This window comes from Staurois parvus, unplaced genomic scaffold (genome assembly GCF_062004578.1).
Source record: "Staurois parvus isolate SC_StPar_1 unplaced genomic scaffold, SC_StPar_1.0 ptg000233l, whole genome shotgun sequence".
Classification (NCBI taxonomy): Eukaryota; Metazoa; Chordata; class Amphibia; order Anura; family Ranidae; genus Staurois; species Staurois parvus.
In genome coordinates, this window is record NW_028318029.1 from 197143 (window position 1) to 222727 (window position 25585).

The 25585-nt window shown below is 37.2% G+C and overlaps 1 protein-coding gene across 3 annotated transcripts in view; it reads right to left on the reverse strand.

Annotated features, from left to right (window-relative positions):
• Positions 1-25585, reverse strand: part of TMTC4 (transmembrane O-mannosyltransferase targeting cadherins 4) — a 186354-nt gene that overhangs the window by 78925 nt on the left and 81844 nt on the right. For all 3 annotated transcript variants that reach the window (XM_089679945.1, XM_089679946.1, XM_089679947.1), the window contains 2 exons: positions 23628-23735; positions 23385-23526 (listed from right to left, as the gene is read on the reverse strand). In XM_089679945.1, the coding sequence (XP_089536071.1) occupies positions 23385-23526; positions 23628-23735 (250 nt within the window). The remainder of the gene's footprint in view (positions 1-23384; positions 23527-23627; positions 23736-25585) is intronic.

Here is a 25585-nt window from a genome sequence, read left to right on the forward strand (position 1 = left end):
ATTTCAGGTACTTATATAGCGCCGTCCATTTACGCAGCGCTTTACACACACACACACATATATATATATATATATATATATATATATTGTACATTCCACATCAGTCCCTAACCCTCAAGGGGCGTACAATCTAAGGTCCCTAACTCACATTCATATATACACATGCTAGGGCCAATTTAGACAGGAGCCACTTAACCTACCAGCATGTCTTTGGAGTGTGGGAGGAAACCGGAGTACCCGGAGGAAACCCACGCAGGCACAGGGAGAACATGCAAACTCCAGGCAGGTGGTGCCGTGGCTGGGATTAGAACCAATGACCCTAGTATTGCCAGGCGGAAGTGCTAACCATTTAGCCACTGTACAATTAATAAAAAAAATGTAAAAGCACCCCTATTGTCATACATACAATGCAATACAAATGTGCTTATAGGGCACACATGTATGTAAATTGCATCACTATGAATGTCAGGATGAGAGCAATAATTCTAAGACGATAATTCATAGTAAACACTAAATAGATAAACCTGTGGAGGCTTCTAAAGTGTCTCGTCCATGGACAATTTTGGGCACCATAATTATTCACGGGTGCACGCAATTTTAAAGATTGACATGTTTTACTGACAGAATTATGGAGGTGCCGTGGCTGGGATTCAAACTGACAACCCTAGAGCTGCCAGGCGGAAGTGCTAACCATTTAGCCACTGTGCTGCCCAATGTGAGACACAGAAAGCAGTAGTAGAAAGAGATGGACAAACACGAGAAGGACAATACATTGGGGAAGAGGAGCAGAGCAGGGACAATAAGATGGAGAGAGAAGCAGTACTGTGGTACGGTTGCAACAGAGAATACTGTAATGCTGCAGAAGACTGCTAATGGGCACATGGGCAAAGTCCCCCCCCTCCCAATTCTTTATTTAACCACTTGCCTACTGGGCACTTTCACCCCTTCCTGCCCGGGAAAATTTTCAGCTTTTAGCGCTGTCGCACTTTGAATGATAATTGTGCGGTCATGCAACATTATACCCAAACCAAATTATCATTTTGAGACAAAGAAAAAGCTTTTCTTAGTTTGTTATAAAATTTTGTAAATTAGTTTTTTTTTCTCCATTACTGATGTGTACTGATGAGGCTGCACTGATAGGTGGCACTGATAGGCAGCACTGATATGTGGCATTGATGGGCACTGAAAGGCAGCACTGATAATCAGGGCACTGATGATCACTGTAGATGTCCCCTCTGAAGAATGCCGCTTACTGGCTGTCCTCTCCTCATGCGCTGTCAGAGTGAGGAGAGCACTGCCGATAACCGGCATTTCCTGTTTACATGCTATCAGCTATGATTGAACACAGCTGATCACATGGTAGAGCCTATGTCATCGGCTCCTTACCATGAAAGGTGATCGCTGTGTCCTAGCATACCACCGATCAGAGCGCAGGAAGACATCATATGACATCCTCCCAGAACAAGAGCATTCCCGCCCATCTGTCATTCCCGTATATTGTGGGCGGGAGGCAGATAAAGGGTAACTCCATTTGCGTGGGAAAAAAAAATTGTAAATAGAAAATTATTTTAGCGTATACAATTGCAACACAAGTCATATCGTAATTGAATGTTATTAAAATGACTTTTCCTATCTGGAGGGAAGGGAAATCAGGTCTAAAGGGATGCATACTTTACCACTTTCCTCATTAGAGCCCTAGATGCAGCAGCTGATTGAGAACTATAAAATCACTCCCATACAGATTCACTCTGCATATGAACACAGACAAACAGCTACCTTTTCAGAACAAAAAAAAAAAGGTAGGAATCTGCAATGTTTGTTAAGATCCCTGCAATGTGGCTGGGTAAAGTCATCTCAAAACAAGATACAGAAAAAAAACAAATATGCATCCAGTTCTGGACAAATTTGTAAAGCTGTGAGAAGGTTATAGTTGTTTGTTATTAGAAATAGATGATTTGCAGGTGGGGGTAAAGGTAAGCTAGGGGAGAAGAAAAAAAAGGAAGGGACCATGCAGGCAGCAATGTACTGTGGGTGTCCATGAAACCTCAAAAAAAACTAAAATTGGTATGGTAGTACATTACAGTATGAAGCGGATCATTTAATTTGAGTGGAGGAAGGAGCCGTCTTGGTGAACCCTACCCAATATAACCAGGTGAGTTGAAATTTCTCATCTTTTTAAGGGTGGAGGTAAGGCTAATCATTGTTTTAAAGTTAATCAAAATGATGTCGTGCTTCTATAATGTTATAAAAATCAAAACTTTGTGCTCTTATGCCCCAAGCCGTAAATAGGGCTTATGAGAGGTGAGGAGCCAATAGACCAATAGTTCTATTGGCTCCTCACCTCTCATAAGCCTTTATATATTGATAACATATCAGTGTACACAATGTGAGTGTCTAGGTGTCTCCCCGGTGGAGTCAGCAGCTCCTCTTTGCTTTTTTTTGCAGATATTGTGAGATACGGTGTACGAACAATCAGCAGCAGGACCTTGTCCTCTTAAGGGGGTACATAACTGAGTATTCTGGAGGTGTCCAAGGGGGAAGAGTGAGCAGAGATTACTGGGAGAAGAGAAAAAGACTGAACACAAATGCATTAATGTTTTTTTATTATTACTTATTTATTGGATGAGACATTTATATAGAATATATGATTAGGGCACAAAAGCACAAATTTTTGATTATCAGAACAGGTTTTATTTTTTTGCAGTGCAGCATCATTTTGGTTTACTTTGTCTATATATGTGCAGGAACACATATTTGATGTAAGCATCAGCTGGTAATATACACATTTAAAGAAAGGTGGGTAACACAGGAGTTCTGCACATTCTCCCTTGTTTTAATTTCTAGAACCTTACAGACAAAATTTTAAAATACTGTAAGGAGGAACTCTGTAAAGAGGGAGAGAGGAATACTAAGCAGGAAAGCAGAGAGACAGTGCATGTTTCCGCAATAGTGTATAGCTGATAGGTGCAAATATACTCTACTAACACTCACAGGAAACAGAGTGTTCACTTTACCATTACCACAAGGCACTATGATGAGCAAAAGAAAAAAAATACAAATGTAACTCTAAAAGCCTTTAAAGTAGAAGAAAAGGCTAAAATAATTCAAGTTTAAACTCTTAACCCCCCCCCCCGGTCTTACACAAGCTTAATACAGTTGTTAAGAAATCCGTTTAAATATCCTATTTTTACTCCTTTTTTCATACTCCAAAGCCTTGGCCCCTCTGTTTTGAATCAGCTGCTGCTTTTGCGACTGTCAGAACAGAACCTTCTCCTGGCTGCAGCAGTGAAATCCAGGAGGGTAATTTCACAGCTCTCTGTAATTCAGGCCCCTTATCAGGCTTGCACATCTACACAGAGGAATGCTGAGAGAAAAAAAAAAAAAAAAAAAAAGGTATTTACAGGGATTTCCTAACAATCATATGGATCATTTTAGCCTTTCTACTTTAAGGCTAGGTTCACATCTAACTATTGAGGTGCTTTAAGAAGTCCATTCAAAATGCATAGGCTGGTGCATACACAGCACCTGCACTTTTTTTTATGACAGTGCACCGCACTCCAATGCATGTTAGTGCACACCTCTGTCAGCAAGGTGCCATTCACAACAAACAGCACCTCATCATTGCTAGTAGCATGCATAGCCTCGCGTTTTAGCAACAGTGGAAAATGTGCATCCCTACAATGTGATCATGTGAAAAGGGCCTAATGAATTGGTTTCTTCATCACTGCTTTATTTGCAGGTACACAGAATAAACAATTTCCAAGACTAAGAAATAAAGGATGGTAACAAGTTGGCCACCTGACAAATTAAATAAGCATTTATACTTAAAGTGTTTGTTACCTCAACATTTCATATCCCTGGTATGTGTCTGCAATACCATGTACTTCTGTTAAAAAGTATCCGGTTCTCTTTGCATTGCTTCCTCTGTGTGAAATACCTGGTGATCCGGCCAGTGCCCCTGCTTTTCTATTTCAAACTGACCATGCTAGGCATAGAAGCACATCCATCTCAGTGTAAACAGTTTTCTGGATGCACCGGGAGCACAGCCTACCTGTCCTCCAATGGTTAGACCTATGCCAACACCCCCCCCCCCCCTTGCACAGCTCTTCACTGGGATATATATATATATAAAAACACCCAGTGGATAGAAAAAGTTTACACATCCCTGTTAAAATGTCAGGTTTCTGTGATGTAAAAAAATGAGACAAAGATAAATCATTTCAGAACTTTTTCCATCTTTAATGTAACCTATAAACTGTACAACTCAGTTGAACAACAAACTGAAATCTTTTAGGTGGAGGGAAGTAAAAATTTAAAAATTAAAATAATATGGTTGTATAAGTGTGCACACCCTTAAACTAATACTTTGTTGAAGCACCTTTTGATTTTATTACAGCACTCAGTCTTTTTGGGTATGAGTCTATCAGTGTGGTACATCTCGACCTGGCAATATTTGCCCACTCTTCCTTGCAAAAATACTCCAAATCTATCATATTGTGAGGGCATCTCCTATGCACAGTCCTCTTCAGATCTCCCCACAGATGTTCGATCAGATTCAGGTCTGGGCTCTGGCTGGGCCATTCCAAAACTTTAATCTTCTTCTGGTGAAGCCATTCCTTTGTTGATTTGGATGTATGCTTTGGGTCGTTGTCATGCTACCTTTCTAGCAGAAGCCTGAAGCTTTTGTGCCAATATTGACTGTTATTTGGAACTGTTCATAATTCTCTCTACCTTGACTAAGGCCCCAGTTCAGCTGAAGAAAAACAGCCCCAAAGAAGGATGCTGCCACCACCATGCTTCACTGTGGGTATGGTGTTCTTTTGGTGATGTGCAGTGTTGTTTTTGAGGGATGTCCAGTTCTTGGTAATGTCACTGTTGCACCATATTTTCTCCACTTGATGATGGCTGTCTTCACTGTGTTCCATGGTCTAGCTAATGCCTTGTAAATTCTTTTGTACCCTTCTCCTGACTGATACATTTTAACAATGAGATCCCTCTGATGCTTTGGAAGCTCTCTAAAGACCATGGCTTTTGCTGTAGGATGCGACTAAGAAAATGTCAGGAAAGACCTACTAGAACGGTTGAACTTTATTTGAGGTTAATCAGAGGCACTTTAAATGATGGCAGGTGTGTACTGACTCCTTTTTACCATGATTTTGAATGCGATTGCTTAATTCTGAACACAGCTACATCCCCAGTTATAAGAGGGTGTGCACGCTTATGCAACCATATTATTTTAGTTTTTTATGTTAACTTCCCCCCCTAGATTTCAGTTTGTTTTTCAATTGAGTTGTACAATTTATAGGTCACATTAAAGGTGGAAAAAATTCTAAAATGATTTATCTTTGTCTCACTTATTTACATCACAGAAACCTGACATTTTAACAGGGGTGTGTAGACTTCTTATATCCACTGTACACACACACTATATACATCTGGCTTCACACTGCAATGCATTGACATTAAATGGGCATTACGTTGCATGTTAATGTATATTGTGCAGGTCTGTTAATTTTCAATGGTCTTCCAGTGTTCCCCAGTGCACAAGAAACCACATCTGACTCTTTTTTTGGAAATGAACGGCAAGAAAAAAAAAAACAAAACATAGTGCCATGTTATATGTTGATATAGATATATATGTAGTGCAGCGCTATATGGTAATATCACATATATATATACCTCAAAACAGATATGACACCAATAATACAGATGATCTAATTGTGCGATAGTCCTTATGTAGATCAACACAAGTGTTCAACAAGTGCATAAATCCTTTAAAGGGATATGTGACATGCACAACACAAGACAAATAAGTGTCCTTGAATGGAAAAAACACTCTTCATGCAGGTGTGCGACCAATACGTGACAATCCTCAGTATCTGGGGTGCCCCCTCACCTTCCTGCCCAGGCCCCACAGGGCCAATGAGCCTTGCAGTATTGCTGCTCCAAAGAATAGATTCCTCGTTAGTAGTGGTGTTGGGACTCTCTCCTCCTCTATAAACAAGGTCTCCCCTGAGCACTCCTGCTTCTTAGGGCCAATAGCTCTTAATACACGTCCCCAGTAAGACAAGAAAATCCAATATAGTGTAAAACCTTTACATTTATTGAGGTGAAAGAACTTGAATCTACTCATATGTGTAGATATGTCTCAGCATTTTTTTCCACTACAGCATGGGTGTACTGCATGTATGGATGTATCCGGGTGCACCAAGATGGCGTCTACCCCGGATGTGACGTCGTTGCGCTGCCGCTCGAGCTCCTCCTACTGGTGTATCTACGCGTTACGTCACGATTAGACCACGTGACTTCCTCAGGATATCGAGGAATCTATTCTTTGGAGCAGCAATACTGCAAGGCTCATTGACTCTGTGGGGCCTGGGCAGGAAGGTGAGGGGGCACCCCAGATACTGAGGATTGTCACATATTGTTCGCACACCTGCATGAAGAGTGTTTTTTCCATTCAAGGACACTTATTTACAAAAATATAAAAGAAAGCGCCAATCAACAATAATTCCTTTCTATAAAGCAGCAAATCTCTAACCCAACAAATATTGGTGAAAAGTAAAAAAACAAAATCAGAATGCGCTTAAATTATAAAATTCATATATCGTGCACAAAAAAGTCCAAACACCATAAATTTAAATAATCAATAAAGTCCCCAGTGAACAAATTATCATTCGTGCAAAAATCCAACGAATTTCTTCTTAAAAAACACCGTGTATTAATCCACCACCAGATGAATGGAATAAACTCACCAGAGCTAGATGCTGATCAAATTATAAATCAGCACAAGCGTATTTGCTCTGGGAGCGATGAAAGAATCCAAGGAAGCAACCCTCTGTAAATTGAAATCCAGACACCAGAAGCAATACTCTGCAGCCACTCTGCGGTATGGCCAGGACCCCTTATAAATCGATCATCCTCCACATAAATGGTAATATCACTCCAAAATAAAGGAAAGGCATGATGGTGCAGTAAATAAAAACTGTGTATATTTATTAAAACTCCATTGTACTCACAAAACAAGTGTCCACCTGACACTGGTATAACAAGCGGTAAGGATATGAGGAAGCGTATAGTGGACGAACTCCGTTCACCGCGGACACCTCGCCGACAGCTGCAGGGAACGTCCTGACGTCATCCAATTAAGCTCCGCCCTACGCGTTTCGTCACTCCGACGTCCTCACGGAGCGGCATGGATCAAGACGTCACATTCATTCATATATACCGCTCGCACTCTGCACAGCGGTACCACTTAACCAATCAAAACGGCGCTATAGCAACATACCGCCGCTCAATTGGCAAGGTTATAATTATACAGAAAATTAGCAACCCCATATATCCAACATATATTTTACTAAATTAAAAGAATGAACTATATTTTACATCAAAACATTTCATCACATATTAATAACCCTATAAAGGGGAACTCTATCCCTGAAAAATGAATTACATCAAAGACAAATATTTCAATTTAAACAACTATGCCACATTTTTCATAAGTATTTCTATATCTATAGGAACTCTCCAACATAAAGGTATATACATATATGCATATCCATCCAAATCATTCTTAACTATGGGAAACCTACAATTCCCCTATTAATGTAACCCCTCTCACCAAGGGACCTACCTCCAAAAAGATATTTATTAAAGAAGAACTCCACTCCCAATCTGATACTATCAAATTCTATGCATATATGTATATCCTCTATTCCAAAACATAACTGATATACAACCCCAAATTTTACAAAAATATTTTTTAAAAATTTGTTAAAAAACAATTCAAATCAATATCTATATTTAAACCATTTGGTTTCAATACATCTAATTCGTATATCCAAAACGTCTCCCTTTTGGATATTTCATTTATCATATCTATTCCTCTCCAATGTTTTTTTACCCTTTCTATTCCATAAAAGGTTGCTAGACTAGGATCACTATTATGCTTTAATTTAAAGTGCTTAGACACACTGTGTTTATCATACCCCTTTTTTATATTGTTAAGATGCTCTCCAATCCTTGTTTTTAATTGCCTCCCTGTCCTCCCCACGTACTGTAAGTGACATGGGCACTCTAGAACATAAATTACATGGGATGAATTACATGAAATTAACGAATTTATCTTATATTCTTTATTTGTACATGTTGAAACAAAACTCTTTCTTTTTTTCTTCGTATCTTTTTTTACTGTTTTACATGCCTTACACTTATTACAATTAAAAAAACCTTGCAATTCAGGAAAGAAATGTTTTTCTGTTGGCGGGTCTAAAACATTATGAACCAATTTCATTTTCAATGATTTATTTTTTCTATATATGAACTTTGGTTTCTTGGGGATAATCTTCTTTAATGTCTCATCTTTAAGCAGTATTGGCCAATACTTATTGAAAATCTTCTCAACACATCTATATTGATTATTAAAATTAGTAATGAAGGCAATATCCATCTTTTCCTCTTTCTTTTTCTTATTCATCAAAAGCCCATCCCTATCTTTATTACCAATCACCTCTCTTTCAGTTTCTAAAAAGGACTTGTTGTAACCTTTATCAACAAATCTCTCTATAAGTAAACTAGTTTGATCTACAAAATCTTCTTGTCGGCTACAATTCCTTTTTATTCTAGTGAACTGACTCCTTGGTGTATTGAACAACCATCTCGGATGGTGTCCACTGGAAGTAGGGATGTAACTATTTTTGTCAACATCCTTAAAAAAGGTTTTAGTGTAAATACCACCTTCATATTTATACAATGTAAGATCTAAAAAATTCACTTTTTCAAAATCACTAATTGTTGTAAACTTTAATCCATATTGATTGATATTGATGCTATTAGTAAACCTCATCAGGTCCTCCTCAGAACCCCTCCAGATCATCACAATATCATCAATATAACGCCTGTATAGGACTATTTCTGGCCACCTGTCAAAGATATATTCCTCTTCCCATTTGTCCAAAACAATGTTTGCTACACTGGGAGCATACTTAGCTCCCATCGCAACACCTTTACATTGCTGGAAAAAGGTGTTGTTATACCAGAAAAAATTATTTGACATGGCAAACTTCAACAATTTAATAATAAATCGTCTCTGAATGGTTTTTATCTTAGATTTTTGTTTTAAAGCCCATCTCACTGCTTCAATTCCATCCTTTTGTCTAATACTAGTATATAAAGCTTCCACATCAATGGTCACCAAGATACAATCCTCAATCCCCCTTACTGTTTTAAGGATATTAATAAGTTCACTACTATCTCTCAAAAACGCTCGATTATTTCTCACTATTGTCTGCAAAAAAGAATCTATATATTCCCCAATGCGGGAAAAAATTGAATTGATCCCGCTCACAATGGGTCTTCCTGGTGGCTTCTGTTTATTCTTATGTAATTTTGGCAAATAATATATAACTGGAATTTTAGGATTCTTAATATAAAGATATTTGGCCTCCTTTTCATTCAAAACCCCGGACTCTTTTCCTTTCTTAATCAACTGCTTTAATCGGTTTTTTAACTCTTTCGTAGGGTTTGATGTTAGAATTTTATAAGTGTCATTAATATTTAAAAGTCTATTCATCTCACATTCATAGTCCTTTTTATTCAGAATCACAATACTTCCTCCCTTGTCTGCTCCTCTAATAACAATGTCTTTCCTTTTTTCCAAATCTTTAATTCCTTGTCTAATTTCATTCGGGGTATATTTTTTATTATTTTTTAGATCCATTTTTTTAATATCAGTTTCAACCATTTTTTTAAAAACCTCTAAAAATTCATTCCCTATATTCTTTGGATTAAATGTTGAAGAGTTCCTCAAATTACTGTGTTGATAAGTATCAGATAATATATTATTATTTCCTTTATTTTTATTCAATTCAAAAAACTTTTTTATATTTACTTTCCTTATAAATTTTTGAATATCAATGAATAAATCAAATTTATTCATATTAACGCTAGGTATATATTTTAAACCTAGATCTAATACTTTCAGTTCACTCTCTGTTAAAACTACACTACTCAAATTAAAAATACCATTATCTATGTGTCTCTTTTCCTTTTCTTTTCGCTTGCCTCCTCTTTTTCCTCTATATCTCCCGAATCTTTTTTTGCCCCATCCATGTCTGGTTCTTTCCATCCTCTGTAATTGGGTCCATAGTATCTCATCCCTGAACCCCAATTCCTGTTGGGGTCTTGAAAACCCCCTCTGTTGGAAAAATTCCCCTGAAAACCACCCCTCCTGAACCAATTTCCTCTACGGCCACCTGGTCCTCTATAGCCAAAATTACCCCTAATAAATCTTCCTCGCCCTTCAAAATAAGGCCTCTGAGTAGGATTATTTCTTTCAAGCATGGAAATTTGCTCTTTTGTATGTTCTTGAAACTGAACATTTTGTTTCTTTTGAGGAGAGCTAGACACTCCCATGTTCATAGGCAATTTGGGTTTATTACCAGGGGTCTTTTCAGGTGTGGATTGTTTGGAATCACAATCTTCAACATCCAGTTTATCCTGCCATTTATATACCTTATTGTTTTTATAATCATCTGTGTCTCTATTGTATTTCTTCACTTTTTTGTTTCTGGTATCTTTATCCACTTTCATGATATATTCCTGGACAACTTTTGATCTTTCTTTGTATTCAGTGGTATCCATGAATGGTACCATAATTTCTTTCAGATCTTTTATTTTAATCTCTAATTTTTTAAGTTTTAATTGTCGCCTTTTTATAATCAATTCCAACAGTTTGCTTTCACAATGGTTAAAAAACCAAAACCATTCCTCCATAAGATCTTTATCATCCAAACCATCATTGGCTGGAATATCCCACCTAAGTCTCCTTGGTGTAATCTTATCTTTTAAATATAACTCTAAAGTGTTAACATCCCACCATATCCTAATTTGTTTCTCTAATAAGTGTTTAAGATTCTTAAATTTTTCTTCTAAATTAATCCCATTACTCATACCAGTAGGATTAAATACTTCCAACAAATCTACTTGTCTTTTCTCCATATACCCAAAAATATCCATGGCTGCTATTCTTAAATCACTCGTCAAACAAAGTGCAAAATTACAAAAATATAAAAGAAAGCGCCAATCAACAATAATTCCTTTCTATAAAGCAGCAAATCTCTAACCCAACAAATATTGGTGAAAAGTAAAAAAACAAAATCAGAATGCGCTTAAATTATAAAATTCATATATCGTGCACAAAAAAGTCCAAACACCATAAATTTAAATAATCAATAAAGTCCCCAGTGAACAAATTATCATTCGTGCAAAAATCCAACGAATTTCTTCTTAAAAAACACCGTGTATTAATCCACCACCAGATGAATGGAATAAACTCACCAGAGCTAGATGCTGATCAAATTATAAATCAGCACAAGCGTATTTGCTCTGGGAGCGATGAAAGAATCCAAGGAAGCAACCCTCTGTAAATTGAAATCCAGACACCAGAAGCAATACTCTGCAGCCACTCTGCGGTATGGCCAGGACCCCTTATAAATCGATCATCCTCCACATAAATGGTAATATCACTCCAAAATAAAGGAAAGGCATGATGGTGCAGTAAATAAAAACTGTGTATATTTATTAAAACTCCATTGTACTCACAAAACAAGTGTCCACCTGACACTGGTATAACAAGCGGTAAGGATATGAGGAAGCGTATAGTGGACGAACTCCGTTCACCGCGGACACCTCGCCGACAGCTGCAGGGAACGTCCTGACGTCATCCAATTAAGCTCCGCCCTACGCGTTTCGTCACTCCGACGTCCTCACGGAGCGGCATGGATCAAGACGTCACATTCATTCATATATACCGCTCGCACTCTGCACAGCGGTACCACTTAACCAATCAAAACGGCGCTATAGCAACATACCGCCGCTCAATTGGCAAGGTTATAATTATACAGAAAATTAGCAACCCCATATATCCAACATATATTTTACTAAATTAAAAGAATGAACTATATTTTACATCAAAACATTTCATCACATATTAATAACCCTATAAAGGGGAACTCTATCCCTGAAAAATGAATTACATCAAAGACAAATATTTCAATTTAAACAACTATGCCACATTTTTCATAAGTATTTCTATATCTATAGGAACTCTCCAACATAAAGGTATATACATATATGCATATCCATCCAAATCATTCTTAACTATGGGAAACCTACAATTCCCCTATTAATGTAACCCCTCTCACCAAGGGACCTACCTCCAAAAAGATATTTATTAAAGAAGAACTCCACTCCCAATCTGATACTATCAAATTCTATGCATATATGTATATCCTCTATTCCAAAACATAACTGATATACAACCCCAAATTTTACAAAAATATTTTTTAAAAATTTGTTAAAAAACAATTCAAATCAATATCTATATCCTTGGTGAGAGGGGTTACATTAATAGGGGAATTGTAGGTTTCCCATAGTTAAGAATGATTTGGATGGATATGCATATATGTATATACCTTTATGTTGGAGAGTTCCTATAGATATAGAAATACTTATGAAAAATGTGGCATAGTTGTTTAAATTGAAATATTTGTCTTTGATGTAATTCATTTTTCAGGGATAGAGTTCCCCTTTATAGGGTTATTAATATGTGATGAAATGTTTTGATGTAAAATATAGTTCATTCTTTTAATTTAGTAAAATATATGTTGGATATATGGGGTTGCTAATTTTCTGTATAATTATAACCTTGCCAATTGAGCGGCGGTATGTTGCTATAGCGCCGTTTTGATTGGTTAAGTGGTACCGCTGTGCAGAGTGCGAGCGGTATATATGAATGAATGTGACGTCTTGATCCATGCCGCTCCGTGAGGACGTCGGAGTGACGAAACGCGTAGGGCGGAGCTTAATTGGATGACGTCAGGACGTTCCCTGCAGCTGTCGGCGAGGTGTCCGCGGTGAACGGAGTTCGTCCACTATACGCTTCCTCATATCCTTACCGCTTGTTATACCAGTGTCAGGTGGACACTTGTTTTGTGAGTACAATGGAGTTTTAATAAATATACACAGTTTTTATTTACTGCACCATCATGCCTTTCCTTTATTTTGGAGTGATATTACCATTTATGTGGAGGATGATCGATTTATAAGGGGTCCTGGCCATACCGCAGAGTGGCTGCAGAGTATTGCTTCTGGTGTCTGGATTTCAATTTACAGAGGGTTGCTTCCTTGGATTCTTTCATCGCTCCCAGAGCAAATACGCTTGTGCTGATTTATAATTTGATCAGCATCTAGCTCTGGTGAGTTTATTCCATTCATCTGGTGGTGGATTAATACACGGTGTTTTTTAAGAAGAAATTCGTTGGATTTTTGCACGAATGATAATTTGTTCACTGGGGACTTTATTGATTATTTAAATTTATGGTGTTTGGACTTTTTTGTGCACGATATATGAATTTTATAATTTAAGCGCATTCTGATTTTGTTTTTTTACTTTTCACCAATATTTGTTGGGTTAGAGATTTGCTGCTTTATAGAAAGGAATTATTGTTGATTGGCGCTTTCTTTTATATTTTTGTAATTTTGCACTTTGTTTGACGAGTGATTTAAGAATAGCAGCCATGGATATTTTTGGGTATATGGAGAAAAGACAAGTAGATTTGTTGGAAGTATTTAATCCTACTGGTATGAGTAATGGGATTAATTTAGAAGAAAAATTTAAGAATCTTAAACACTTATTAGAGAAACAAATTAGGATATGGTGGGATGTTAACACTTTAGAGTTATATTTAAAAGATAAGATTACACCAAGGAGACTTAGGTGGGATATTCCAGCCAATGATGGTTTGGATGATAAAGATCTTATGGAGGAATGGTTTTGGTTTTTTAACCATTGTGAAAGCAAACTGTTGGAATTGATTATAAAAAGGCGACAATTAAAACTTAAAAAATTAGAGATTAAAATAAAAGATCTGAAAGAAATTATGGTACCATTCATGGATACCACTGAATACAAAGAAAGATCAAAAGTTGTCCAGGAATATATCATGAAAGTGGATAAAGATACCAGAAACAAAAAAGTGAAGAAATACAATAGAGACACAGATGATTATAAAAACAATAAGGTATATAAATGGCAGGATAAACTGGATGTTGAAGATTGTGATTCCAAACAATCCACACCTGAAAAGACCCCTGGTAATAAACCCAAATTGCCTATGAACATGGGAGTGTCTAGCTCTCCTCAAAAGAAACAAAATGTTCAGTTTCAAGAACATACAAAAGAGCAAATTTCCATGCTTGAAAGAAATAATCCTACTCAGAGGCCTTATTTTGAAGGGCGAGGAAGATTTATTAGGGGTAATTTTGGCTATAGAGGACCAGGTGGCCGTAGAGGAAATTGGTTCAGGAGGGGTGGTTTTCAGGGGAATTTTTCCAACAGAGGGGGTTTTCAAGACCCCAACAGGAATTGGGGTTCAGGGATGAGATACTATGGACCCAATTACAGAGGATGGAAAGAACCAGACATGGATGGGGCAAAAAAAGATTCGGGAGATATAGAGGAAAAAGAGGAGGCAAGCGAAAAGAAAAGGAAAAGAGACACATAGATAATGGTATTTTTAATTTGAGTAGTGTAGTTTTAACAGAGAGTGAACTGAAAGTATTAGATCTAGGTTTAAAATATATACCTAGCGTTAATATGAATAAATTTGATTTATTCATTGATATTCAAAAATTTATAAGGAAAGTAAATATAAAAAAGTTTTTTGAATTGAATAAAAATAAAGGAAATAATAATATATTATCTGATACTTATCAACACAGTAATTTGAGGAACTCTTCAACATTTAATCCAAAGAATATAGGGAATGAATTTTTAGAGGTTTTTAAAAAAATGGTTGAAACTGATATTAAAAAAATGGATCTAAAAAATAATAAAAAATATACCCCGAATGAAATTAGACAAGGAATTAAAGATTTGGAAAAAAGGAAAGACATTGTTATTAGAGGAGCAGACAAGGGAGGAAGTATTGTGATTCTGAATAAAAAGGACTATGAATGTGAGATGAATAGACTTTTAAATATTAATGACACTTATAAAATTCTAACATCAAACCCTACGAAAGAGTTAAAAAACCGATTAAAGCAGTTGATTAAGAAAGGAAAAGAGTCCGGGGTTTTGAATGAAAAGGAGGCCAAATATCTTTATATTAAGAATCCTAAAATTCCAGTTATATATTATTTGCCAAAATTACATAAGAATAAACAGAAGCCACCAGGAAGACCCATTGTGAGCGGGATCAATTCAATTTTTTCCCGCATTGGGGAATATATAGATTCTTTTTTGCAGACAATAGTGAGAAATAATCGAGCGTTTTTGAGAGATAGTAGTGAACTTATTAATATCCTTAAAACAGTAAGGGGGATTGAGGATTGTATCTTGGTGACCATTGATGTGGAAGCTTTATATACTAGTATTAGACAAAAGGATGGAATTGAAGCAGTGAGATGGGCTTTAAAACAAAAATCTAAGATAAAAACCATTCAGAGACGATTTATTATTAAATTGTTGAAGTTTGCCATGTCAAATAATTTTTTCTGGTATAACAACACCTTTTTCCAGCAATGTAAAGGTGTTGCGATGGGAGCTAAGTATGCTCCCAGTGTAGCAAACATTGTTTTGGACAAATGGGAAGAGGAATATATCTTTGACAGGTGGCCAGAAATAGTCCTATACAGGCGTTATATTGATGATATTGTGATGATCTGGAGGGGTTCTGAGGAGGACCTGATGAGGTTTACTAATAGCATCAATATCAATCAATATGGATTAAAGTTTACAACAATTAGTGATTTTGAAAAAGTGAATTTTTTAGATCTTACATTGTATAAATATGAAGGTGGTATTTACACTAAAACCTTTTTTAAGGATGTTGACAAAAATAGTTACATCCCTACTTCCAGTGGACACCATCCGAGATGGTTGTTCAATACACCAAGGAGTCAGTTCACTAGAATAAAAAGGAATTGTAGCCGACAAGAAGATTTTGTAGATCAAACTAGTTTACTTATAGAGAGATTTGTTGATAAAGGTTACAACAAGTCCTTTTTAGAAACTGAAAGAGAGGTGATTGGTAATAAAGATAGGGATGGGCTTTTGATGAATAAGAAAAAGAAAGAGGAAAAGATGGATATTGCCTTCATTACTAATTTTAATAATCAATATAGATGTGTTGAGAAGATTTTCAATAAGTATTGGCCAATACTGCTTAAAGATGAGACATTAAAGAAGATTATCCCCAAGAAACCAAAGTTCATATATAGAAAAAATAAATCATTGAAAATGAAATTGGTTCATAATGTTTTAGACCCGCCAACAGAAAAACATTTCTTTCCTGAATTGCAAGGTTTTTTTAATTGTAATAAGTGTAAGGCATGTAAAACAGTAAAAAAAGATACGAAGAAAAAAAGAAAGAGTTTTGTTTCAACATGTACAAATAAAGAATATAAGATAAATTCGTTAATTTCATGTAATTCATCCCATGTAATTTATGTTCTAGAGTGCCCATGTCACTTACAGTACGTGGGGAGGACAGGGAGGCAATTAAAAACAAGGATTGGAGAGCATCTTAACAATATAAAAAAGGGGTATGATAAACACAGTGTGTCTAAGCACTTTAAATTAAAGCATAATAGTGATCCTAGTCTAGCAACCTTTTATGGAATAGAAAGGGTAAAAAAACATTGGAGAGGAATAGATATGATAAATGAAATATCCAAAAGGGAGACGTTTTGGATATACGAATTAGATGTATTGAAACCAAATGGTTTAAATATAGATATTGATTTGAATTGTTTTTTAACAAATTTTTAAAAAATATTTTTGTAAAATTTGGGGTTGTATATCAGTTATGTTTTGGAATAGAGGATATACATATATGCATAGAATTTGATAGTATCAGATTGGGAGTGGAGTTCTTCTTTAATAAATATCTTTTTGGAGGTAGGTCCCTTGGTGAGAGGGGTTACATTAATAGGGGAATTGTAGGTTTCCCATAGTTAAGAATGATTTGGATGGATATGCATATATGTATATACCTTTATGTTGGAGAGTTCCTATAGATATAGAAATACTTATGAAAAATGTGGCATAGTTGTTTAAATTGAAATATTTGTCTTTGATGTAATTCATTTTTCAGGGATAGAGTTCCCCTTTATAGGGTTATTAATATGTGATGAAATGTTTTGATGTAAAATATAGTTCATTCTTTTAATTTAGTAAAATATATGTTGGATATATGGGGTTGCTAATTTTCTGTATAATTATAACCTTGCCAATTGAGCGGCGGTATGTTGCTATAGCGCCGTTTTGATTGGTTAAGTGGTACCGCTGTGCAGAGTGCGAGCGGTATATATGAATGAATGTGACGTCTTGATCCATGCCGCTCCGTGAGGACGTCGGAGTGACGAAACGCGTAGGGCGGAGCTTAATTGGATGACGTCAGGACGTTCCCTGCAGCTGTCGGCGAGGTGTCCGCGGTGAACGGAGTTCGTCCACTATACGCTTCCTCATATCCTTACCGCTTGTTATACCAGTGTCAGGTGGACACTTGTTTTGTGAGTACAATGGAGTTTTAATAAATATACACAGTTTTTATTTACTGCACCATCATGCCTTTCCTTTATTTTGGAGTGATATTACCATTTATGTGGAGGATGATCGATTTATAAGGGGTCCTGGCCATACCGCAGAGTGGCTGCAGAGTATTGCTTCTGGTGTCTGGATTTCAATTTACAGAGGGTTGCTTCCTTGGATTCTTTCATCGCTCCCAGAGCAAATACGCTTGTGCTGATTTATAATTTGATCAGCATCTAGCTCTGGTGAGTTTATTCCATTCATCTGGTGGTGGATTAATACACGGTGTTTTTTAAGAAGAAATTCGTTGGATTTTTGCACGAATGATAATTTGTTCACTGGGGACTTTATTGATTATTTAAATTTATGGTGTTTGGACTTTTTTGTGCACGATATATGAATTTTATAATTTAAGCGCATTCTGATAAGGACACTTATTTGTCTTGTGTTGTGCATGTCACATATCTCTTTAAAGGATTTATGCACTTGTTGAGCACTTGTTGAACACTTGTGTTGATCCACATAAGGACTATCGCATAATTAGGTCATCTATATTATTGGTGTCATATCTGTTTTGAGGTATATATATGTGATATTACCATATAGCGCTCCACTACGTATATATCTATATTAGTCTTTTTCTGATGCTAAGGTACACCTATTTAGTGCTGGCTGCATAGCTTCTTCAGATATTAGTGCAGGAGTTTTCTCATATATGTTATATGTTGCACTACAATGCAAATTATTTGCTTTAGTGTGGTTGGGTGTCATTAAAAATGAATGGCACTGCAGCAAACTTAAGTGTGCATGGCGCTTTATCCTGTGTTACTGCAATGCAAAGGTGTGAAGCTGGCATAACTCTAAGAAAGCCACCTAATCCTGGCATCCCTAGCCAAGTTTTACTGTGGCTCAAGACATCTGGTAAAAAAAATTCTACACTTATTTTTTTCTGAAATCAGTATTATGAAGAGACAGTGTAGTCGGGTTCACCTTTAGCAACATGTTGCATCCATATTTAGGGTGTACCATGTAACATATTGCTAAGGACTGAACATCCTCACCTCCAGAGCCCTTTCCCATGATTGCAGGTTCCTATCACCCAGAACCGCTGTCACATTTAAAATCCACCTGCACCACTGCTCCATTCATTCACAGTGATCTATGAATATAGCCTGCCACCGCGGCAGATGGCTTATAGTTCTTAATAGACTACAAGAACACTGATTTTCACACTCTTCCTCCAGCTTTTTAACTGAAAGCCCATATGGGGGTATGGACAGAAAGCTGGAGGGAGAGTGTGCAGGAACCTAACACTGCACTCCTGACCCACTGGTCACAGGTGCAATGCTTTGCAGGCTCCTGTGTAAAATTAAAAATAAATAAAATGCATTTTTTTTACCTGTAAAAATATATGCATTTACTGTTTGCTGATGGTAAACAGCCTTTAATAAAAGAACAAGGGCAGTTCACTTTGCAAATGAATGATAGTAAATAAAATGATCCAGTGTTTAGTTTGATTACTCAATTTCAAGGAAAATTAAAAAAAAAAAAAAATCAGGATTTTTGGTAAGATTTAACTTGTTTGAAGTACACACGGCTTAGCCTTGTTTACTAAGTGGAGTGATCCTTCACTTTACCAACAGTCTTTATTCTTTCAGTAATCCTAACCCCAATCAATGGGTGGCAAATTTGGCTGTGTGTCACTTTTTATATTTACATTGTTTTCATACTCCTTTTGCTGTGAAAGTTCGTAGACAGTGTCTAATGTATTGGGTTTCAAACAGTAGACAGTTGAAAAATGATTAACCACATGTGTAAGAATGAAACAAAGCTGTCACTTTAAAAATACTTAAAAATGAATTGAAGACTTGAACACAGAACTTTGATCTTCAGTAATCATTCACCTTCTGTATTTAAAATCTAAGCTGGCACAATTTTACTAATCACTAGATTTTTAAATATGATTAAATAGTAAACTTGGGTTCTAAACATTGAATTTAAGATGGTCAAAGTATCAAATGTTCAGCTGTGCTGTGTAAAAATTAACAAGCCACTGGAATGTCTTAATTGGCAGAATTAATCCTTTTCAATCTAAACTTCCTCTTCCGACTAACACTTTTCTTCATTAACCATTTTCAAATGATAAACAGAATAAACTGTGAATTTTACTATTTCAAAGGGAAGAATTTTTATCCCAGCTATTGAGCACTGTGTGCAGATTATCACAAAGAAACATTTTTTTAAATTGTCCCTGTGGCAATAAATATTGATATGGTGAATTGTTAAAATAAAGAGGAAAGTAGTTTAAATGTATCAATTCACTTGTTTAGGGAAAGAAAGGAAGAAGAGAAGTGATTGAAATATTCCAGTTTACCAATTCTCAGATATGGTGGCTGCATTCTCTTTCTTTTTAAGCATTTTTTTCATTTATTTTCAGCTTGTGACATGGTCAGAAAGTCTGATGTTTTTCAACAGATCAACCCATTCTGCAGATATAGCAGTTAGAGGGTAGAGACAAACCATTAGCACTAATAGATGTGCTTACAATGATCAGGTTTTAATTATTAATGGAAAACCTTTATCCCTAAAAAAAACTGTTGTAACTGCCTAAAAAGCGTGAGCTGGAGTTTGGCTTTATTTTTAGTGTATCTAAATCTGCTAGTGCATCTAACACCCCCCCCCCCCCTTCCAGACTAACAATGCTGCTGTCCAGAGGTGTCTCTGGTGCTCCTTCATCCAGAGTGTATGCACTCTAAGGCAAAAACTGTGCCACTGGTCAAAAGTGAAAATAGAGGGGGAACCTAAAAAAGAAAAGCAGCCATCACATTTAAGGATTGGTAACACTGCAACATGACAATTTTTTTTTTATTTGGCTTAATACCACTTTAAACCAGTTTTTCTATTATCTCCATAAGAAGCGAGTGATATGGGATCCAAAAGCATCCAAACAGGAGGGACTCTGATAATAACATACTGGATTTGTCTTTTATTTCATATGGGCTAGTCATAGATGGGGAGATATTTCCCTGACTACTGTGAAAGATTGCCTAGGTTTTGTGGAGAGTTTGCACTTTCCATGATGATAAAGAAATGCTGATTATTGCCTCCCCTTGGTACCCTTAAAGCAGTATTAAACCCAAAAGCAAACATTTAATATATTGCAGCTTACCATTTCTTAGATGTAGTGGTTGTATTAGTTTTCTTTTTTAGGCTTTCTTTCTTCTATTTTCATTTGGTGATTCAACCAGTAAGTCTTTTTTTCAGAAGCGCAAGCTCTCCAGCAGAATGTATTAGTTTACATGGACAGGAGAATCCATTTACCACTGGCAGGGGTGATTAAAATGACCACCTTTTATTTATTCAGGTAAAATATTTATCCCAAATGGAAAAATAACCTTGCTGTAACTGATTATAAAGGTGTGAGCTAGAGTTTGGCTTCAGTTTGTTGTTCTATTCAAATTTGCTAAATACATTTAATGCTCCCCTCGCCCCAAACTGACAATGACACTGTTTGCTGTGCCTCCCGTGTTCATTCATTCAGAGCTGTGTCTCACTAATACAGGAGGTGTGTTATTGGCCAGATCACCTGCTGAAAGCAGAGGGGGAAAAAGCTGAACAAAAGAAACTGATGAAGCCATCACACCAATGATTGCTAAGCTGCAAAATAATACCTTTTTTGGTTTTGGGTTTAATACTGCTTTAAACCTGCACCTTAGCATCATATTGGAGCAGGCTCCAGCCATCAGTGATCAGCATATACATAAAAAGAACAGCGCTTGACATGCAAAATCACAGTGAAGCAGTTCATGCAAAGACTTTGGTCTCAGTAGAAAGTCTTGACCTTTTCAAAAATTTGTTTTGTAATTGATTGAAACTTGAAACAGTTTAACGTTAGGTCTTGCCCTTGAAGAGAAACTCCAGCACTTAAGGGAAATATTAAAGCTTAGGCTGGCCATACATATACAATTATCTTCCAATTTTCTGCTCAATTTCCTTTAGATTTACCTTCAACTGTGTAGTGCAAGGGTCTGCCTAATTGGATACAACTGAAAGTGTTGTTTAGGTTTGTCCTTCTATTATATGGTTTTTGGTAAATCTAAACCAAAAATCTCCAGATAATTGTATAATGTATGGCCAGCCTTAATCACCTTTTTCTGCCTCTCGAACATTCCTCACAGACAGTGGGACACTCCCTTAGTGAGTGGTGGTCACATTTGGAATAGCCGAATATCAACACTATGAGGAAGTGTTAGAGCTTTGCCAGTCAGAACAACCCAGCTATTGGGTGCAACAGCAGGGATTGCAAGCTATGGCAGGTTTGTGCACACACACACCTTGATGTCTGCTGTTTACACCTGACAGCAGTTCCCACCTTGCCCTCCCCCCCCCCCCCAACCCATGACAGATGCATTAATGATAGGACCATTTTAATATGTGCATCACTGTAAATAATGTGTTAAAGCAGGGCTCAAAATTTCAAGTCCTTAGCTACTAGCCAGGCCTTAAGAGTTGTTCGCCATCAGCTACCCCACCCAAACCATACCCTGCCCCTTCCTAAATTCCACCCCTAAACATGCCCTCATAAATTATCTCATGAAATGACACTGTTAAATGTTTTATGCAGAATATGTATTAACAACAAAATTTAACAATATTAACATAAAGCAATGTAAATACCTCCTCCATCCTATGTCTTCCTCCTTCTCCAGTCCCATCTCCTCTTCTACCAGTCCCCCTTTACCATCAGAGCTCCCCTATACCATCAGAGCCCACCTGTACCATCAAAGTCCCCCTGTAACATCAGAGCCCCACTGTGCCTTAAGAGCTCTTTTAACAGCAGACTCCCCCTGTACCATCAGAGCCCCCTTTACCATCAGTGTCCCCACTTACAGAAAGAGCCCTCCAGTGGTGCTGGAACTTTGCATGGCAGGGAAGGAGAGGGGGAAAGCAGAAAACAGGTGTGGCTGGACCTGGATGGTGGGGAGGAGTGAAAGAAGAGACTGAAGCAGAATAGAAGATCTAGACTAGAGAGGAGAGATTGTCGGGGAAGAAAGTGCAGCTGCAGCACAGAGATCTAACCTGTCAGATGAGAACTAGCATGTCAGGGAGTGGAGGTTGGTGCGGCGGCACCCTGTACACAGGGCTGGCCCACACACATTTTCCCTAGTGAGAAACTGGAAACCGAGGCTGAGGGAGGAGAGCAAAACACTGCAAGTGAGTGGGGAGAGGAATGGAGGAATGGGGGAATGGAGAGGGAGACTGGTGCACAGGTCCGGGACATGGAGCGCTGGGGTCTGTCTACATGGCTGCCTGTGCTGCCTTATGCTGGCGCCAGCTCTGCCAGTGACTCACCCCCACGTTATTTCCACTCGTCAAATGCGAGCAGGCGAGTAGAAATTTGAAAGTCAAAACATTTATGTAAACACATAAAAAAAACCTTTTTTTAAAAACACCTTTTTTTCTCAAGTGATCACATACCCTTTGTTCTCAGGTACATAAGCTGTAAATACCTGTAAATCAATTTCTCAGAAGTTCACCTTTGTTTCTTCATGTAAAAAATATCTGGAGTAAAATGGAACCTAAACCACTGATATTTTGTACTGTGTAATGGGTGTTATAAATACCTCTTTTAAAATACTGAATAAAAATATACCAGCCGTGCATACTTCCGATAAAGATACACACAAAATGGCAAATGCAGGGAACTGTAAACTGAACAATCACATTTTTTATTTCACAAAACATGTCTAAAAATAACAAGAGCAATTTTCCTGAAAACCAGGACACTTACCAGTCGCCCCAGGTTGTAGTAACAGTCTGGATATTTTTTTCTGTATTTGATAGCAGTTAAGTAGCTTTTTTCAGCTTCTTCAAACCGTTTAAGGCTGTTCTGCACAATGCCTAAATTCATCCATGCAGCTGAAAAATCAGGCCTATAATCACAATATAAAGGACATACATTGAATAAGGCCAGCCACATGAATATAAAAAAACAAAAAGCACAGTTGCCATCAATTTCAACCTATTTACTTACTGGATTGAGACAGCTCGTGACAACAGCTGCTCAGCCTCATGGAGTTCTTCTTTCTCTTTTAGAATGTTGCCAAGATTGTTCATTGCATGAACATATTTTGGATTTAATCTGGAAGTTTCAGAGATTTGATTAACAATATGACTATGGCTACTAAAGGGTGACTCAACAGATACAGCTATTCCCCACTTGGGAAAAAAAGTATTTAAAAAAAACAAAGTAATTGTATGGTTAACCTTAGTTTAAAGAATGTACATATCACTTATATGGAAAATCTAGCACAAAACTTTTCAACAATAACCTAAGACACATTTTAAGAGAAGGTCTTGTTTTCTTTTTAAAGGAAGCTCAGAGATGTCAGGCAGGCACCCGTGTTTCTACATTGTCAAACATATTTCATCATTTCTCCTCAGCATGCCATAGATGGCCAGGATTGGTACTGAAAAAAACTCACACCCATGATGCCTTGGGAGCTTTTTTGGTTCTACTCTATGTAATCAGTTCTGCAACAGGAGTGAAAAACCACTTGCCCTCCAGAGGATTTACCCCCCTTCCTGACCAGGCCATTTTTTGCGATACAGCCCTGTGTTACTTTAACTGACAATTGCGCAGTCATGCAACACTGCATCCAAATGACATTTATGTCCTTTACTCCCCACAAATTGAGATTTCTTTCGGTGGTATTTGAGTGCCTTGCATTTTTTTTTTCGCTATAAAGAAAAAAACAAATTGACAATTTTGAGAAAAAAACAATATTTTGACATTTTGCTATGAAACATGTCCAGTAAAAAATCCAAAAAAAAAAATCAAATTTTGTCATAAATTTAGGCCTAAATGATTTCTTCTACATGTCTTTGCTAAAAAAATTCCCAATATGTGTAAATTAATTTGTTTACAATACAGTTATGGCGGTATATATACTGGAATTTTATTTATATTTTTAAATACTAGTAATGGCGGCAATTAGCGACTTATAGTGGGAATGCGGTGGGAATTCTGATACTGTGGAGGAACTAACAGTCACTGAAAATCCCAGTGACACTAATACAGTGATCAGTGCTAATAAAAAGCACTGACACTGTACTAATGAAACTGGGCAGGAAGGGGTTAACATCTGGGGAGTTCAAAGGGTTAACCGTGTGCTGTTTTACTGTGTAAGCACGCTGCTTTGTATTGCTCTGCTGTGCTATGCAGAGTTATACAAAGCAGAGTTCTGGAGCTGACAGAGGAGAGATCTGTACTGTTTACATACAGACCTCTCCCCCGTCACTGTTCCTTGGCGATCGCTGGGTGTGGGCGGGGAATCTCCGTCAGGGACCCGGTGATTGACAGCTGAAGCCGCCAATGGCGGCACAGGTAGGACGCGCGCACTCCCTACGTGGAAATACAAAATCACATATATATATATATATATATGTATATATGTGTGTATGTAAATTAAGGAGGCATAGACACAATGTAAGGCAATCACAGAAACCCGCACTTTCTTATTTGCCAGTAAGCCAGGAAATTACAGTGGTGGGCCAATAGGAATGTATGGGGATAGGAGATTGCAGCCTTCACCCGGATGTGTCAGAGCTTTCCCTGTTCATAATGGCCTGCCATTCAGATAACGAGGGGACAATAAAAAAGTTGCTGTAACTACCTTTAGGTACTTTTATGTGCCTATACTTTATACCTTTAAGTATCTCAATTTTTAAAAATGACAGAGTATCTTTAAGGGTAAAATCAATATTTCAGCATTTTCAAATGGAAGTTTCAAATACTTATTAAAGTGGAACGTAACTTCTGATATAAAAAAAACAGTGAGCAGGCATGCTTTCATTGCAGAATGGACATGCAATGTCTCTTTTGCAATAAAATGACTCCACCTGCCTGCTCGCTGTCTTCTCTAGCGCTGTAAACTGAATTGCACACGAGAAGCTCAACTTACAGAGTTGGGCCAGTCTCTGAGTGCCGGG